The sequence below is a fragment of the Opisthocomus hoazin genome, chromosome 13 (genome assembly GCF_030867145.1).
Source record: "Opisthocomus hoazin isolate bOpiHoa1 chromosome 13, bOpiHoa1.hap1, whole genome shotgun sequence".
Taxonomy (NCBI): domain Eukaryota; kingdom Metazoa; phylum Chordata; class Aves; order Opisthocomiformes; family Opisthocomidae; genus Opisthocomus; species Opisthocomus hoazin.
This window is the reverse complement of record NC_134426.1, coordinates 24,974,445-24,992,630: the sequence shown is the minus strand read 5'-3', so window position 1 is coordinate 24,992,630 and position 18,186 is coordinate 24,974,445. Positions and strand designations below refer to the sequence as shown.

At 56.0% G+C, this 18,186-nt stretch overlaps 1 protein-coding gene across 2 annotated transcripts in view; it reads left to right on the top strand.

Moving 5' to 3' along the window:
* Nucleotides 1-8,085: 8,085 nt before the first annotated feature.
* Nucleotides 8,086-18,186, top strand: part of LOC104327596 (transmembrane protein 132B) — a 259,693-nt gene continuing 249,592 nt past the window's right edge. For both annotated transcript variants that reach the window (XM_075434871.1, XM_075434869.1), the window contains exon 1: nucleotides 8,086-8,268. In XM_075434871.1, the coding sequence (XP_075290986.1) occupies nucleotides 8,184-8,268 (85 nt within the window). In that variant the 5' untranslated portion in view covers nucleotides 8,086-8,183. The remainder of the gene's footprint in view (nucleotides 8,269-18,186) is intronic.

Below are 18,186 nucleotides of genomic sequence, written 5' to 3'. Positions count from 1 at the left end.
AGATGGGAACCGGATCAGGCCTTTCCCCTAATCCAACACTTGGAATTATAGAATCATAGGTTGGAAAAGACCTCTAAGATCATCAAGTCCAACCATCCACCCAACACCACCATGCCTGCTAAACCATGTCCCAAAATGCCACATCTGCATGTTTTTTGAACCCCTCCAGGGATGGGGACTCCACCACTGTCCTGGGCAGCCTGGTCCAATGCCTGACCACTCTTTCAGTAAAGAATTTTTTCCTAATATCCAATCCTCCCCTGACGCAACTTGAGGCCATTGCCTCTTGTCCTATCACTAGATACTTGGGAGAAGAGACCAACACCCGCCTCACTACACTCTCAGGTAGTTGTAGAGAGTGTGATAAAGTCTCCTCTCAGCCTCCTCCAGACTAAACAGTCCCAGTTCCCTCAGTCGCTCCTCATAAGACTTGTTCTCCTGACCCCTCACCAGCCTCATTGCCCTTCTCTGGACACGCTCCAGCCCCTCAATGTCCTTTTTGTACTGAGGGGCCCAAAACTGAACACAGTACTCGAGGTGCAGCCTCACCAGTGCCGAGTACGGGGGCACTATCCCCTCCCTACTCCTGTTGGCCACTCTGACCTCCCCATCCAAAACCCAGGGTTGCTTTTCTGGGGAACATTGTCGGTGCCTGGAGAAACACCTTCCGCGTGAGCAGACATCAGGGATGGAGCATCTGGTGTCATTTGAGATCAACTCATTCTGCTTCCTTCTCCCTCCTTCCCACCCTGGTGCGTCACACCGGCTCACGGAGACCTTTGCTCCTGGCCTCTCAGCATCCGAATACGACTTTGGTCCTTTTGGTGAGCAAATGCTGGTGGAGAAGGCTGCCGGCTGCCTGTCTGCTTTGCGCTAAGCCAGTCCCCGTCTGGCGACAGCAACCGAGCAAAACCCTTTGGCAGCGGCCGGTTTCTGTGCAGCCCCGTCCCTGCACAGCGGGTGTCGGCACGGCGGGGGGATGGTTCTTGGCATTTTGGGGAGGATGGGGGGTGAGCTGGGCTGGGGCAGCCTGGCCCATGGGCAGCACTGAAACCCTCTGCAGTGGTGCCAGCTTGCGAGAGCCCCGGGCTGCTGGGAGAAGCACGACAAAGGCACGAAGCGTGCCCTCTCCTTCTGTTAATTTTGGTTTTGAGGGTTTTGTTGTGGTTTTCCCCAGGGCTGAGCAGTTCCCAGGCTCTTGTGAGCTCCCCGTGACTGTGTGAGCTGGACTTGGTGGTGGTGGTGGGGATCATGCGCCATCCTTTGAGCCTTTCTGGCTGGAACCTGAGGGAGCATGGGCACACGTCCCCTGGCCTTTCTGTACTCCCCACTACCTGTGGTACGTGATCAAGCAGACTCGGCCATGCTGGAAACCCTCCCATGCTCCTTCCCATGCTCCCCTCCGAGCTCGCAGAGCTGCAGCAGCAAAGTCCCTTACTCGCCATAAATAGATAAGCCATTTCTCTGGGTCCAATCCTGCCTTCAACTTCCCTGGTGCTTACTCAACCAGAGGAAGAGAGGAGAACGACGTCGCGACAGGGCTGGGGACCGAGGCCCGTCTCCTCTGCAGGCGGCTGGTGCTGGTGGCGCGGGGCTGGGGGCGATGGCTTTGCTGGCCGGCGCGGGGGGTCTCGCCCGGCTGCTCGCAGCTGCAGACACAGGGCATGGCGACCTGGCACACGCACCTGGGATTTGCCAAGCATCACCTACCCCCCCTCCCATACAGGTGTTTTAAATTTCACAGAGAGAGATCAGTCAGACCTGTCTTCAATCAATTTAATTAAACGCAGGTAAAGGAGGGAACAGAAATTACGGTAATTCATCACCTTTTGGTCTCCGCAGGTGCTTGGGCTGCAGCGCAGCCCCAATTCCCACCGCTCTGTGCTTTTTCCCCTGGGAGCAGTTAACTCTCTCCTTTCTGGCGAGCAGACCCCCTCCACCTCTGGGAAGAGGCTTTGAAGATAACGAGAGACAGCAGATGATTAAAAGGGAAAAAATAAACCCCAAAGGCTGATTCAGTTGCTGCCTCGCTCGCAGGTTGCCTGCGTGACGCTGGGTGAATCACTCACCTCCGTGACTCACGCCGGCCCCACGCTGCTGGGCGAATGGCAGCTCCTTCTCCCCGACTCGGCCCGGGGGTTTCTGCCCCCCAAAAGAGGGGCAGATCCCCCAAGGACCCCATTTTGTACCAGGGGTGCCATGTTACAAGCTGTGGCGCAGGGGATGAAGTTCCTCTAGAGGGGGAAGGACAGCTCACAGGGCTGGGGCTTCTTCAAAGTAGCCCTAAATCTCAGTGCCACTGCGCTGCCCCGTCTGTAAAACAGGGACTGCGATGGTTTCTCTGCTCCTCTGGTCTAGGCAGACCATAACGACCTACGGAGCAGGTACAGGGCATAACACCCTGAGGCCAGGCTGCTGGCAGAACTTCCACAGCAGCAGCCACCAGCTATGCACCGGCCTCAGCCACAGAATCCCAGCATGGTAGGGGTTGGAAGGGACCTCTGTGGGTCACACAGTCCAACCCCCTGCCGAAGCAGGGTCACCCAGAGCAGGCTGCACAGGACCTTGTCCAGGCAGGTCTGGAATATCTCCAGAGAAGGAGACTCCACAACCTCCCTGGGCAGCCTGGGCCAGGGCTCCGTCACCCTCAGAGGGAAGAAGTTCTTCCTCATGTTCAGCTGGAGCTTCCTCTGCTTCAGCCTGTGCCCATTGCCCCTTGTCCTGTCGCTTGGCACCACTGACAAGAGTCTGGCCCCATCCTCCTGACACCCACCCTGCAGATATTTACAGGCATTTATAAGGTCCCCTTGCAGCCTTCTCTTCTTCAGGCTGAACAAGCCCAGCTCCCTCAGCCTTTCCTGTAGGAGAGATGCTCCAGTCCCCTCATCATCCTCGTAGCCCTCCGCTGGACTCTGTCCAGTAGCTCCTCACCTTTCTTGAACTGGGGAGCCCAGAACTGGACACAGCACTGCAGATGGGGCCTCCCTAGGGCAGTGTAGAGGGGAAGCAGAACCTCCCTCAACCTGCTGGCCACACTCCTCCTAATGCACCCCAGGATGCCACTGGCCTTCTTGGCAGCCAGGGCACACTGCTGGTGTCCTACAGACCGAGGATTCATTACGCCAGTGTTTTCCAACACTGCAAAATGGATGCAATTATATTTTTGCAAAATCTGGGCTTTCTCTGACCTGGAGCTAACACTCTTCCTTGCAGCTTGCAAGCAAGCAGTCGGCAGACATGGTCTGACGGGACAGCATGCCTTAACGATGCTCTAAACGAACGAGGCTTTCCGAGGGAGCCAGCTGGCACCGCGGGCAGAGTTTCTGGCTACCGGCTCTCTGCATGCAGCACCCGGGTGGCTTCTTGCAAGGAAAACGCCCGACAGATTTGCAGCTTCCAGTTGGTGCCGATTAACGGCCGAGGCCGAGCAGGCTGGCAGCTCGCACGGCAGCATTTCGCGTTGCCACCCAGGATCCCTGTGCGGGGTAACGTGGCGCCGGGCGCTCGCAGGGTGCCGGAGCCCGAGCGTGCTGCGCCGCTCGCTGCGACGTCCGCGGGGCTGGGGGGACATCCACCGGGACTGGGTTTTGCTTCTCGTCGTTGCTGAGGTTTCTCTCCCGGAGTTGAACCTCAGGCTCCCCATGAGCCGTAGGACAAGGTGCCCTCGTTTGCTCACCAGCTCTGATCACTTCATGGAGGAAATGCTAAAACAGGAGCCGCTTTCACCCCTGCCCTGTCACAGCCTCTTCCCACCCCTCGGGCAGCGGCCGGTGGCTTTCAGCAGTGGCAAATCCACCAGCTAAAACAGCGAGTTTCTTCCTCGTCTCGCCCTGTCCGCGGGCAGTCCCTTGGGGACGGCCACGGCGCCGGGCTCACCAGCTCCCGGGGGACCTCACGCAGGCCGTGGTGCCGATGCTCCCCGCGCAGCCGACCCGACCTGGTTTCGTTACCTTTTCCCAGAGCTGCCTCCAGTTTTCCTTGCTGCGGGGGCAGCCGGAGCCTGGAGGAACGCAGCCCCTCAGATTTCGCAGCGCGCTGCGGGTCGGGGCTTGGCCAGCTGGGAAGAAAGTGGTTTGCTTTGCTACAATCTCCTCCTTCGCACTTCAAACTAAACAAATAAATAAGGTCGATTTCCAAAGGCCAAACATCCAACATCCAAAATCAAAATATTTACGTTCAAAAGCACTGAAAGTATTTAGATGTTACCATTTTTCTTCCCCCAGCTGAAACTGTTGGCAGAGTTCAACTGGGAGTCACCAGCTGCTTTAGCGATCCCCAGAAGAGCAGTGTCAGGCCAAATTGGGGTGGTTTTTTTTGGAATCACCTAATGGCATTTAGGTCTGTCAGCCTTTTATTATAAATGCTGATCTAACGAGCTTGGCCACAAGGGTACAAAGAAATGAATGCTATGGGGAGCTTTCAAATACTGTAACACACCTCAAAGGGTAATTAAACGTAATTCTTTCCTATCGTTATTAAACACTGGCGGAGGAAAAGCTGGGATAAGAAAATATTCAGTGCCTGCCCCCCTCCTCAGATTCCGCTCCGATTCTGATGGTAATTTTGGAGACCCTTTGCCACGGACCCTCCCTCCCCTGCTCTCGAGCGCGAATGCGGAGCAGCGCAGACGGAGCGAACGCCGTCCCTCCGGCCCGGAGCAGGCGTCACCCGAGGGTCTCACCCCAGCCAGGCAGCTGGAGCGCGGTGCTGGGCATCCGGATGAGACAGGGCAGGACAGGGAGGGACTGCCAGCCTCCCTGCAGAGGGGTTTCTTTGTCACCCTGCCGTGAGTACACAGTGTCCACATGAGTCAGCCCCGATGACGGCATTTCTGCGGTCCCCGTGTGCCGCTCAGAGCCCCGGGGTACCCGTGCTCCTTCTTCCCCCCAGGAAAAAAGTGCCTGAACACAACTCAGGGTCCGGCCTCCATTCTTACTGAGCTCCCAGCTGGGCTTTTCCCTCCTAAGAGGCTAAGACATCTTTAAATTCTCGTCCTTACTGTTTACCTGCAGGCACTCCCAAAACCTTCGTCTTTTGACATGTGAGTGATGTAAAGAACCAACAGCTTTCCGCGACGCTGCAGTCTTTCCTAACACAGGTCGCCTCTGCGTGCAAAATCACGCCGGCACACAGAAAGTACAGCAGCAGTGACTTAAAGAAACTCTCCTGTGGGGAAAGAATTATCTTGTGGATCGCATAAGGGAAACCAAGATGATGGCCCGACAGGCTCTGGGCGGCTCGGCTGTCTCGCGGCATCTCCACCCTTAGCTTTTGATGCTCTCGATCCAGAAGGAGCTCGGAGAAGACAAGGCACGCTGTTACCCGGCTAAGGAGCTTGGGAACAGCTCAGGGGCTGCTGCAGAAAGCAAAAGCTCCAATGAATTGTGCAAACTCAGTCAATGAGCATTTATTGTCCCATCGCTCCGACGAGGAAGCTGCGCTTCATCAGCTGGAACTATTAATTTTGTTGATTCATCTGCAGTTCCTCCTTCTGCTATTTTTATTCCCCAATAATCCCCTTCTGTCTCCTCGCACCTCCTGTTTTAAACTCAGCGAGGGAAATCAATCCCAGTTGCCCTTCTGGTTAGTGATGAGCTGGGTGCTCCAAGGGGTTTGCTCCCCGACGCTGAAACGCCTGCAGCAACCCCCAACAGCCCCTGTCACAGGAGCAACTCCCCTGCCGCTGGCTCGCCCCGCCAGGCGCTTTCCGTGCTGGGAAATCTCCAATTCCCACACCCTTTCTCTGGGATAACTGCTGGTTTCACCCGTTTACTTGTACACGGTCCCCAGTGTTCAGTGGCAAAAGCTTCAGAAGAGTTTATTCTTGTTTGTATTTTGTTCTGTCGCGTCTGACAGAGCCCTGCCCAGGGAGGTTGTGGAGTCTCCTTCTCTGGAGATATTCCAGACCCGCCTGGACAAGGTCCTGTGCAGCCTGCTCTGGGTGACCCTGCTTCGGCACGGGGTTGGGCTGGGTGACCACAGAGGTCCCTTCCAACCCCGAACATGCTGGGATTCTGTCTTGTTTCTTGCAACACCAACAAGCTAACCTGGAGGAAGAGGAGCGAGGGCAATGCCAGAGCCGCCACCTGATGACCTGTAGACTCCTCCTAACACATTTTCCCCACTTCATTTTCACCTGGCTGACATTAGCCTTGATTAAAAGACAAAAAAAGCCTTAAAGTGTTTTGTAGCCAAGAGAGCAGATCTTGCTGCTTTATTTGGCTGAGCACAAGGTGAGTGATGAATCAGTGCAGCTTTACTACCCATGGTAAGCACAACTTTGGGAAGGTATCAACCAGGCTGGTCCTACATGCAGCGAACTGGGCCAGGGCTGAGCACCCCTCTGCCAGCGCACCTGGACCTTGGTGAGTAGGATCGGTTCCTCACCAGCGCTTTTTGCATCTGCAAAATGTCTCGCTTTGAATTTCCTTTCAAATATTGGTTACAAAATCGCACTTCGAAGCGTGTAGCAATGCTGGAATAAAGTCCGAATGCTTCCCAGTGCCGCCATGACGGTGGGGTTGTGGCTGAGGCCCGCGGCTGCTGCAGGACTGGGGGGGACGGGAGCAGGCGCTGGGCCCGCGTGTGCTGGCCGGGGCTGTCCCTGGTTTGGGACTGCAGAGCAGAGCTGTCCCGCACCCACCTGCGCCCCGCGTGCGGGACTGGAACCCCCGGAACCCCCACCTGGGCACATGGCCAAGCTGCCGGGCAGAGCTCACCCACGGCTTTCGGGTGCCCCTCGCACCCCCCTCTGCCCACCCCTCGGGATGCCCCTCGCACCCCCCTCTGCCCACCCCTTCGCAGCAGCAGCAGCCTCCCAGCAGCCCGCCGGCGCTCAGGGCCAGCCCGTGTGCCTCCACCTGCCCACCCACAGCAAAACGAGCATTTCCCCCCCCCCCCCCCCCCCCCCCCCGAGAAAGCAACAGGGATGTCCAAAGCAGCTAATTAACTTCTCTTTGGACCACCAAGTTTCTGCTAGCAGCTAAATGCTCATATTCTGTTTGACTACATCGAGTACCAAGAGCAGACAGCAAGATGATCTTCGTTACTGCAGCTTTTTTTTTAATTTCATTTTTTATTTATACTTTTATTTATTTTTTATCAATTCTTTGGGTAATCTTTGAGTTCCCTTGGGTTTGCTTCCCCCCCGTGCGAGCCCAGTTCCTCCACCTGCATTTGGTTTCTGTGCGCGCGACTCTGCGTTTCCCTACATGGGGGACGAGCGTTTATTCCCATTTCTGCGGGATGATAAAATATTAGGCTTAAATTTTTTATGGCGTTCACAGGAGCGGTTACAGAGGCAAACCAGATTCCAGCAAGCACTACAGAAAAGCTTGTTTATGCGGGGGGGGCGGGGGCTAAAATAACCCAAACAAACAGAGACACGCGTTTGTCAAACTGCAGGAGCACCCAAGGGGACGATTTATTTTTTTTCCTCCCCTTTTCTTCCCCCGCCCCGGCGCCCTGACCCCCCCCTCGCAGCTCCCGGCGCGGGAGGGCCGGTTTTGCCCGCGGCGGGTTGTTTGCAGGGCCCTCCCGCGCCGGGCTTCGTCCTTAAAGCACCGCTTGAGGCAGTCCCACGGGGGGGGGAAACACAGGACACACGACACGCAGCTCTTACCCCCCCCCCCCCGCTTTTTGGGCCGCCCCGCGCCCCCCGCTGCAGCCCCGGCCCCGCGCACTGGCGGCGGCGGCCGCGAGGGGGGGGCCGCGCTCTTCCCGCCGCTCCGCCGCTGCTGAGGGGACCCCCCCTCCCCGGGGGGAGCAGCGCCTCGGGCCGTCAGCGCGGGGGGGTCGCGCAGGGGAGGGCCCCGCCGAGCCCCCCCCCCCCTCCCCGGCGGCCGAGCCTCCTACCCCCCCTCCCGCCTCAGGTGAGCCCGGCGGCGCCGCCCCCGCCCGGCCCGGCCCCGGCTCCTCCGCCCGCCCCGCGCCGCCGCAGCCCCGGCCCCGCGCCCGCCTGCCCCGAGGGAGGGAGGAAGCGGGGGCGGCCATGAGGCGGGGGCGGCCGTGAGCGCGGGGCCGGCGGGCAGCGGGGACACCCCCCCCTCCCGGTCCCCCCCCCCCCCGGCCCCGCCGGCGGACGGGCGGGCGGACGGAGCGGGGGGAGTGGTTACCGGCTCCGCCGCGACACCCCCAGCCCCCCCCGCCCCGGTAAGCCGCCCCTCTCCAAATAAATCCGCACCATGACTACTTCTGGGCATGGAACAAAGAGGATGCTCTCCCGGGGCCCCGCGCTGCTCCTGGCGCCGCTGCTGCTCCTGTGCCGAGGTAACCCCCGGGGTCCTCTCCTTATTTTTCTTAAATAACTCTTTTTATGTATTTTATCCCCCCTCCCTCGTTTTTATTGATGGCTGTTTCCCCCTTCTCGCCCTCCCCCCCTGAGCGCCCGCGGCCGGGACAGCCGCGCATCCCCCGCGCTTGGGAGCGCAAAGTTGTCCCCATCCATCTCCACCCCCCCCCCGGCTGCGTCCCCGTGTCCCCCCCCCCACGCGTGTCGCGGCTTCCCGGCCCCCTGCGTGGGCTCTGCCCCGCGGCTCCGGCTGCAGCCGCGTTTTGGGGGGGGAAAAAGGGAAAGTTTGGGTTTCCCCGGAGCGCTGGGGGCCGGGGAAGGGGGGGTCGCGGGGCTGGGGCTTCCCGACCCCGCGCTGTCCCCCGGGGTGGGGGGGGGGTGGCGGGGAAGGATGTGTTCAGTCTCCCCGGTGAAAGAACACCGCTGCGCCTTTCCTGCGCCGGATTTTAAGCGGGGTTGGGAGTCCCTGGGCTGGCGGGGAGCGGGATCGGGCCCGCAGGTGAGCTCGGGGGGGGGATTCCTAATGGCGGCCAGCTGCCAGGCAGCCTGCCTGCGGCTGCAGGGAGCATCTCTCTCCTTTTTCTGTTATTTACTCCCCCCCCCGAACTGGGAAGCAGCCTTCTGGGTCCCAGTCGCGGCTTTTTGCCGGGGAGAGGCTCACCCCAGGCTGGCAAGCCCGGAGCGCTGCCCCTGGGAAAGTCTCTTGCAGGACTTCTCTCCCGGCGCATTCTCCTCCCTTCGCTCGTCTGAGCTCCCCGGCAGATGTTGTTCGTAATAAACAGGGGTTGTTAAAAGCAAATTAATTAAGGTGCGTCGCTGCTGGAGTTGCTCAGCGATTCGTTCGCCTTCGCGGCTGCTTGGGACGGGGCTTATGGTTTGGCCGTAGCGCAGAGCCTGGGCTGCTGGGGAAACTTCAGCGGGGCTTCAGGAATACGCCAAAATGCAAGGATTTGGGGTGAAAAAGGAGTGATCCATGGGAAGGGGCAACAGCAGCGGCTGTCGTTCCTGGGGAGGGTACACAGTTGTGGCTGGGAAGCATTTCGGGAAAGGTCCTTACAGGGGCAGGAGGAAAAATTTGCGAGGAAGGAGGCACCCGCCTTGGGGACACATGGGCAGATGGGGGGTCCTCGCCCCGCTGACCCCCAAACGCGCTGCGTGCCCCTGCCCTCCAGCTGCCCCCTTCCCCGGGGAATCCTGCCAAGCAGGGGTCAGGGTGTGGAAGGTGGGGTGCACGTCGTGGGGTGCTGAGTGCAGGGCGTGGGCTGCCCGCGAGTCAGCGCTGCCCCAGCGCAGCGACGGCGTGGTGTTGCTGGTGCGATGCCCCGTACTCCCTCAAGCTCTGCTTTCATCCAAGGAGAGAGTTAAGAGCAGCGAAGGAGCAGGTTTTCTGGCTGTGGGGTGGTTTTTTTATTGCTTTGACACATTAACGATAATCTTTTCTCTGATGTTCCCCCTCCTGTCTCCTCCTGTGTGGGTAGCTACCATGGTGAGACTGGGCTGTGGGTGTAATTCTTCCAGCGCTCCGAGTGCTTCAACATATGGAAACCCACTTTGAAACAGTTTGTGGCTGCAAACCTGCCGTCGTGCCCGCCCCTCTCCCCTGCTCTCCGAGTGCCTCCCTGCGCGACGCGCGCCGGAGAAGCTCGCAGCGCGCTTGCAGCCCGAGCTGCGAATAACGACTCTGTCCCCAGCCAGCGCCTCTTTCTCCTCTCCGGGCTGTAGCATCCCTTCGCTTTCCCAGCGGAGCGCTGCCCCTGCCACGGACCGCAGCAACGCCCGCGCGTGGAGAGGGGGTTTGGGATGTGGGGAAACCTCTGCTGAGGTTGGCGAGGGCTGGCAGTGCCCGGGAAGCGTCTCCCTCCGGGGCTGTGCTGACCTTGCCGCGGCTCGCTGTGCTCCCAGTCGCCTTTCTCCTCTGGATTACTGGAGTTAACGAACCGCGTCTTGGTTTGGGTTGTTGCAGACTGGGAGAGACACCTGCGTGAGTCACGCCGCGGCGCTGCCAGCTCCGCAAAGCTCCCGGCTCACACAGGCGGCCGCGTTGGGCACTTGCCATTTTTCTCTATTTATTTGCCTTTGCTCCCTTCCCCCTTGCCGGGGCCGGCTGCGTTTCGGGGACCGGCAATGCACCAGGCTCGGTTCCTCCCGCCGCTTCGAAGCGGGTGGCATTTGTTCGCCTGTCAGGCGGGTCCCCTAAGGAGCTTTGCGAAGGTCCAATTAAGAGATCACTCTCCCGTCCCCGGGTCCCTGGCTGCTGGCGCGCGAGCAGAGGGTGTGCGTGTGTGGTTGGCAGCCGAGGGCTGCTCACGCCGAGCTCGAGGATGTCTCTCGCTGGCAGCAGGCCCCCGTTCGATGCTGGCACCTAGGCAGGGCTTTTGGCGGCCATCCTTGCTGGCGGCGGAGCCGTCTCCGAGGTTATAGGAGTAGGTATCCCGTGGATGACCTGGAGCAATTACCTGGAGGTTCTGTTTTCCTGCCCGATGCTCGCTCCCCGGCCCTGCGCGCGTGGGAATGGGGGGCTGGCTGCTGGCGGCGGGGGCACGGCAGCGTGGGGACGGGGCGTGCGGAGCTGGTCGGACAAACCGGCTGCTTCAGCCCCTGTCCGATGCGCCCGGGCTGTCGTGGTCTGTGCCTGAGGATGGACCTGCGAATTGCTTTCAGGCTCTGGCTCCAGGGAGGTGTGGGTGGAGAGACATTATGCTTATTTTATGATGTGTCCCTGTATCACTCTACATAATATGGAGGCACTTTTTATGCAGAAGCTCTTCAGGAACAAAAATGAGACCTGTCTTATCTAATGTACCACAGATTTGCAGAATGTGTTCATACAAACTGTTGAAATGTAGGTGATTTTCCCCGCATTAGTGCAGATAACATTTCATGCAATGACCGTCCAAACTGATGTGAGTTGGGGGGGTAGTGGGATGGGGAAAAGTCTGAAATTATTACACTGCCTCTTGCTCCAGCATCCATTAGAGCAATATATTTCAGATATTCTGATTTTACTTCCCATCAATATAAATCTAGAGCGGCTCCTCTGAAGTCAGTGGAGCTGCTCTGGATTTACGCATTGGCGTTGGGCTCTGAGAATGCAGGAGGCAACTGTGTGACTTGTCCTGCGGAGCATTTTTCACTTCAGAAATCTCCTGTCGCCAATGCTGCAGCCTCCTTTGTATATTCGAAATCAGGAAGTCCACATCACTCGCTGTTTTGGTTTTTGATTATTTTCTTCAATTTGTCATGCTTGCTCGGAAAGCTCCGTTCCCTGACACCTAACTCTTTGGCTGATCAATAGAGGCTCTTGAGGTTTGAATGCCAAAATAGTTACATTAAAAAAAAAAAATATCAATAAAGTGCAATTAATTTGCTGTATTTTATTACTGGGAATGATAGGCGCTCCAAGACTCGCACTCCAAGCCCTATTATCTCCGTGTTCCAAGCAGCTTAGCGTGGCGAGGAAGGTGCGAGCCCAGGAGCAGCTGCAGGAGGTCGGAGCAGAGGGTCACCGGGACTGGGATGCGGTTTGTGTCTCGGGAAGGATTTTTGGATGGGGGCTGCATTCCTGAGCCAGAGATAGCATCCATTTATTGAATTGCTGCGAGAGGTTTGCCATCACGGATTTGGTCCCTCTTTGAGCACAGGCAGATATCTGGTGTGGGCAAGGACTCCCTTGTCTCAAAAAGCCTGGAGAGAAGAGTCTGTGCGCCGTGGAGCATGGCTGTGGTTTGGGCTATGTAGGGTTTGGCCATTGGGGCCAATGGGAAGGAGATTTCGACGCTGAGTCGGGGTCCTACTGCTCCTCAGAAGTGGGCTTTGAAGCCAGGCTGCTCAGGAGACCCGTGCTGGCTGCTGTCCCAGGGGGGTCCCTTTGCTGAAAGGTGGAGGAGGCTTATAAATATCTGAAGGGTGGGTGTCAGGAGGACGGGGTCAGACTCTTGTTAGTGGTGCCCAGTGACAGGACAAGGGGCAATGGGCACAAACTGAAGCACAAGAAGTTCCGTCTGAACATGAGGAAGAACTTCTTCACTCTGAGGGTGACAGAGCCCTGGCCCAGGCTGCCCATGGAGGTTGTGGAGTCTCCTTCTCTGGAGATATTCCAGACCCGCCTGGCCGCGGTGCTGTGCAGCCTGCTCTGGGTGACCCTGCTTCGGCAGGGGGTTGGGCTGGGTGACCCACAGAGGTCCCTCCCAACCCCTGCCATGCTGTGATTCTGTAAAGGGTGTCGTTACTCGTAGTGGGTTGTGACAACTCACGGTGCTGCTCTTCCCAACCTCAGCTGTTGAGGCTGATACAAAGCGTGAGTTTTGCCATGGCTTCACCAGGCAATGTGTCTCACTCATGCAGGTGGCTGCAGACCTGTCCTGTCTGGTGAGACTGGGGAGCAAAGAGGGGTGGCAATGTTCTGTGTCTGGCAGGAAGCATGGGACACTAAAATCTTCTGGCCTTAACAAACATCCCACTGAGTGAGAAGCCATCCTGCTCAAACATATACTGTCAGCGCAACAAATTAAACATGCTGAACTTGATTCCCCCTTCTCCCCCGGCCTAAATGTAACTAATGTTTGTTAATGGCAAGCGGTGACTTGGTTTGTTGGCATAGCATTAGCACTTACCCCTGTCAGCGGCTCAGCTGACGTGCTGGCACGTGGTGGGAACGGGGATGCTTTCCCAGCTGTGGCTGTCAAATCCTCGTGCATTAGGTGCCACGGAGGCTGGGGAGCGTGAGTTACCATGTGGTGCTCTAGATGTCGTGGAAGATGCTTCGATTTCACGCCGTTGGGAGTTTCCCAGCTGGCATTTCAGAGGAAGCCATTCCCCTGTGAGGATGGGCAGGCAGAAATTACAAGCAAAGAGGTCCTCTGCCGTAACTTACAGGGGTGAACGGGGGTTGCTCGGTGTCTGGCTTTCCCTGGGTATTCCCGTTCTCCTCCGTGACGTAGAGTGCTGCAGTGGGAGGTGATGCAAATGCTGCTTGGCGTGCCTGCGGTGGGTGAATTCGATGAGGAAGGACTTCTCTGTTTGCGCAGTACCTTATACGATGGACTTGAGTCTCAGGTGCAATGTAAATATTAGAGTTTCTTCCATGCTATCCAAAAATTCTCTTGCAGCACACTTTCAGCTTTTCTTTGTTTACATAAACGTGTCTGTTTCTGACAGCGTTCAGAAAGCTTCATGAATTTATGATGTGCTCCAGATCTGAGCACTTTCTCTCTCTTTCTTTTCTCCTTTTTTTTTTTTTTTTTCCCCCCGAAACACTCTTTCTTCCCAAATTCTGGTGATGAAATGGCAAGAGGTATGCATATTTCAGCAGGCTATTGAGAGGCAATGTAAACACCATCTTTCATGGAAAATCAGTTTGTTCAAGTTCAAAAGCAGCCCAGCCTCCCCACTTGATCAATTTGCCTGTCATAGGAGATGATTTTAAAAGTGGCGATTACGTCCTATCTTGTCTCTTGCAACTTCAGGCAAGGAGAGAAAAATGAAGCGTAGCATTTGATTTTAACTCTGTTTTTTTCTGATTTTTCTTTAAGTGGTGGTGGTAGTCAGGGGTGAAGCGAAGGGGTGCCCTGAGGGGGTGAGGGATAGCCAGGAGCAGAGGGGTTTCCTCGAGGCAGCCATCTGCTGAGGAGACTAGTTGGAAACTGTGCGTAAGCCAGCTCTGCTCGTCTCGCGGTGCCCGCACCGGCTGGCCCTCGGGAGCCGCTCTGCCCCATCGCTTCCCTGCCGTGGAGGAGGAGACCCGCGGCGGCAGAAGGACAGGCTGCTGGTGACAAAGGTGCTAAAGCTTGGGGAGGGGGTGCTTGGGGCTCTGCTGTTGCATGGCCACGTCCTCCTGTCCCGGGGCATCGTGGTGCTCGGGTTAGCGCCTGTGCAGGGACTGGAGGTATGGCTGTGGGGAGAGGATGGTGCAAAGCCACCCCTGTTAAGCAGCTGACATCAGTGGTAGTGCCATAAAGCTGCCCTAGTTGGAAAGAAATGCTGGAGAAACCCCACTGATGCTATTCAAACCATCACTAAATGGAGAAGAAAGGACCAAAATCCTTTTCTGGCCAAGTCACAGGGCTTGGGAGGCTCCAAAGATGGTGTTCCCACTGGCACCGACCCACGGGTGGTGTGGGAGATGGTGCCTCTGGCCACCAGTCCCTATCCCAAGGCCATTTATCTGCACAGGGGTAACCTGTGCCCTAAACAGACAACGTTGGGAGAGTTTGGTCACCTGCGAGGGAGCTCCAGGGGGAATTCTGCTGGGGAGGAGAAGCATTTCTGCTAGAGAGAGGGGAAATGTCATCCTCATTACCCAAGAAATAAAATCCTTCAGAAGATGAAATTAGAGGTGCAGATATCTCTGTGTTTTTTTTGTTTTGTTTTGCTTGTATGGGAACATATCAAAAACAGATGGCAAAGCAGAGATTTATTTCCCGTTAAGTGCATAGGGCTGGTGCACAGGACCTTATCTGCTTGTGGGCCCTGTAATAAACCTGCCAGCAGGTGATTTAAATCCAGTTTTTCTGATTGGGAGAGTCATGGAAGGAGCAGGGTTTATGTTACTTATGAATTTTATGGGCAATGTTAGATTTTTAAGATGCAGGAATGATCAGGGCATGGCTCTGTAGCACCGGAGACTTTTATTCCTTTCATAAAGGATCTTCCCCGAGTCAGAAAAATGAACCATTTTGCATTATTCAGCAGTTGGGCTGCCGAAGCCAGCTGTTTGCATGAGTGACAGATGAACCTATTTTATATCTCGGTTTAGGAGCTGTTGTCAATTAGCCACAGCTTTTGCTTAGTAGCAAGACCTTTGCCACGATGGGGAAGGAGGGCTGCTTAATGGCTGCTGCAGCTCTTGAAACAAACATTTCTGCCGCAGCTCAAAATATAAAGATGAAACTCGCACCAAAAAAAGACAGAGTCCGTGCACCCTAAAAGGGAACCCTTGAGCAGATGGAGCGGGTTTCTATGCAACGAGCAGTAATTAGAAACTCAGCAGATAGTCGGTAGCTGGTGACTGTCTTTGGTACCCAGATTTTTGATTGAAAAAGGAGCAAGGCTGAGATGGGTTTTGGAAGGAGCTGGTCTGGATGCGTGCGTGGGGCAAGTCCTTGGCCGGTGTGAGCGCCCGGTATGGCAAGAGGCAACAGCCATCAGCCCCGGGTGCCTGCGTCCCTGGCTCTGCGGGGCTACGGCAGTCTGAAATGTCGCTGGTGGTTTGAAAGGCACTTAGAGAGCCGGGGGTAGAGGAGCGATGAACACGGAAAGTCTGGTTGTCTTTCGCTGAGTGCAAAAAGGACACGATGTGGACCCACACAATGAAACCGGCTTTTAAAAATGTTGCAGCAGAGGCATCTAGAGGGGATGGTAAAAGCTGTCTGGAAGGAACGGAGCTCTGTCAGGGCAGGCTCGAAGGCCGGCGTGCCTCGGCCATCCCCGAATCATGGGAACAGGAGCTGGAAAAGTTGGCGCATAGGCTGCCTTTCCCGTCTCCGACGGTTGTTTGGTACAGTCTGTTCCCGAGCGTGGCTGGTTTTCAGCGATGCAGGCAGCAGGACTTCTGCCGCTTCCTTTGGCAGAGCGTTTCACAGCCTATTAGACCTCTCCCGTATTACGCCTACGAGTTTTCTTCTCTGCTTCATTCCGTTGTCTATTGGATGACCCGAATCCACAACTTTTCCTCCTTTATCACCCGTCCAAAACCGAACCCAGGCAGATCTGCAAAACAGGGACAAATGGTTAAACAGCGAATGGGAAACGCTCTGAAAGAAGGAGCTGAGCCTGACGTGTAAATACATTTACAGTTGGAGGTTATTTGGAGAATAAAGGGCAACAACTTGATATGCATGTGGTGATGAGCCATAGATTATGCTCTGAAGATACTCAGAAGGCAGTTACAGTCACACTATCTAATTCATCTCCCACTAAGACATTCTTCTCCAAGGTGTTTGGAAATAATGGAGTAGCTTAGTTACTAACATTATTAAATGCTCATCTCTGACAGCTAAGAAAATTAATATACAAAGGTTTCCTCCTCTGTTTTTTTAAATGCAGCCCCGTTACTCATTTCCTGTCCTTCGTCTAGGAGTAGCCCACTGAAAGTTATTAGCATGAGTACTGGTGCAAAAAAGGCTCAACTCCGTCAAAGAAGAGAAAAAGAGAAGATAGCATGAATTTTATTGCAGTCGGAGCATTTTTTTTTTCTTCTCACATATTAATCATTCGTCATTCTTCCATCTGTAGATCTCAAAGGGCTTTAGAGAAGAGAGTGGGCGCTGTTGAAGACGTGGTCCGTGCTCTCCCATTGTCCCCACGAGGGCCCCCAGGGCAGCAGTCCCGTGCCGAAAGCCCTGCTGCCGGGAAGAGCAGAGGTGTTGGGTGGAGCTGGGCTCTGGGGCTGTTTTTTGAAGGCAGCTGATTTTTTCGGGTTTCTTTCTGACTGCTGCTTGTTGAGGAGTGAGGCTTACCTTGGATGGGAGGCTGCTGAGGTGCTGTGGCCAGTCCCTTGGCCATGGTGCACTAAGTGCTGCTCGGGCACCATCTCCTCCTCCATGTCTCAGCCCTGGCTTGTTTTGGTGGTTGAGCTGCTTGGCATCTGCAAGCCTCAGCTTGGATGCTGCCGAGGTGCGTGGATGAGTGCCAGGGCTCTCTTGGAAAACCCCAGCATTGGCAACCTACGGCTGAACACCCTCAGTTCAGGTGGGGAAGGACAGGACTGAGTTAACACTTGTTTGCTTTCCTGAGTTGGATTTGCACCAGCCCGTTAAAACTGTTATGGGAAGTCTTAAGCAGAAATGAAGAGATGGAGTTAATGTTCTTTATTGCTAAATCAAAGACTCTGTCCTGCAGAGCTGAGCCCAGCCCGTGGTGCCCACCCCATTGCCTCCCTGGTGTGACGGAGCCGGGCTGCCCATGGCCGAACGTTGGGGACATCTTTTCAGGGGCTGCACTGAGGAGCTGTTCTTGAGGTGTGCCCTTTTAAAACCCAAACGTCCATGTTGGGCACCTTATTTCGCCATAAACCCCTCCGTATTAGTGTCGTAATGAGATTACTGATGTCTGCTGTAAGCCCTGGGGAATGCAGGGCTTTGATGAGCTTCAGCTCCTGGCTGCGGCTTCGACTATGTCTTACCAAAGCATCCTGCTCATCCAGAGTTAAAATATCTTCCTCCCTTTCTCTGAGCATATTGCAGCCCAACACATTAAATGCATTAGAAAGCTTTATTGCGTTTAGCCAATTAACAAAAAGGGAAAGTCAAAGAGAAGTCATTGCTTTGGTTCTTACACCAACCATCAAACTTTTAGATGGTTTCCCAAACTCCTTTAGGCTCACTGTCCCCACACCTTCTCGCTTGCTGCGCGGTGGTCCTCGCTAGCCATCCCGTGGCTGGCAGTGCCGATAAATCACAGAATTATAGAATGGTTTGGGTTGGAAGGGATCTTAAAGATCATCTGGTTCCAACCCCCCTGCCACGAGCAGGGACATCTTCCACCAGCCCAGGTTGCTCAGAGCTCCATCCAACCTGGCCTTGAGCACTGCCAGGGAGGGGGCAGCCACAGCTTCTCTGGGCAGCCTGGGCCAGTGTTTCACCACCCTCATGGTGAAGGATTTCTTCCTAATATCCAATCTAAATCTGCCCTCTTTTAGTTTAAAGCCCAGTCCAAGGGTGTATCAGCAGCTGGGCCCCCCGTGTCCCCTGGCCAAATGCCCCATGCGAGGGCCTTGCCTGCAAGGTGCAGAGTCCCCAGGGAGCTGTGTGTGCCCCAGCAGTGAGCCCCGCCTGACATGAGCCATTTACTTTGGTTGTGGCTGAAAAGCCCTCAGCCCTCCCACATGCCTGCGGTCTAATGCACTTAAAAAACTGCTGATAAATTGCAGCTCTCCTGGCTGCACCCGATGCGTGGCC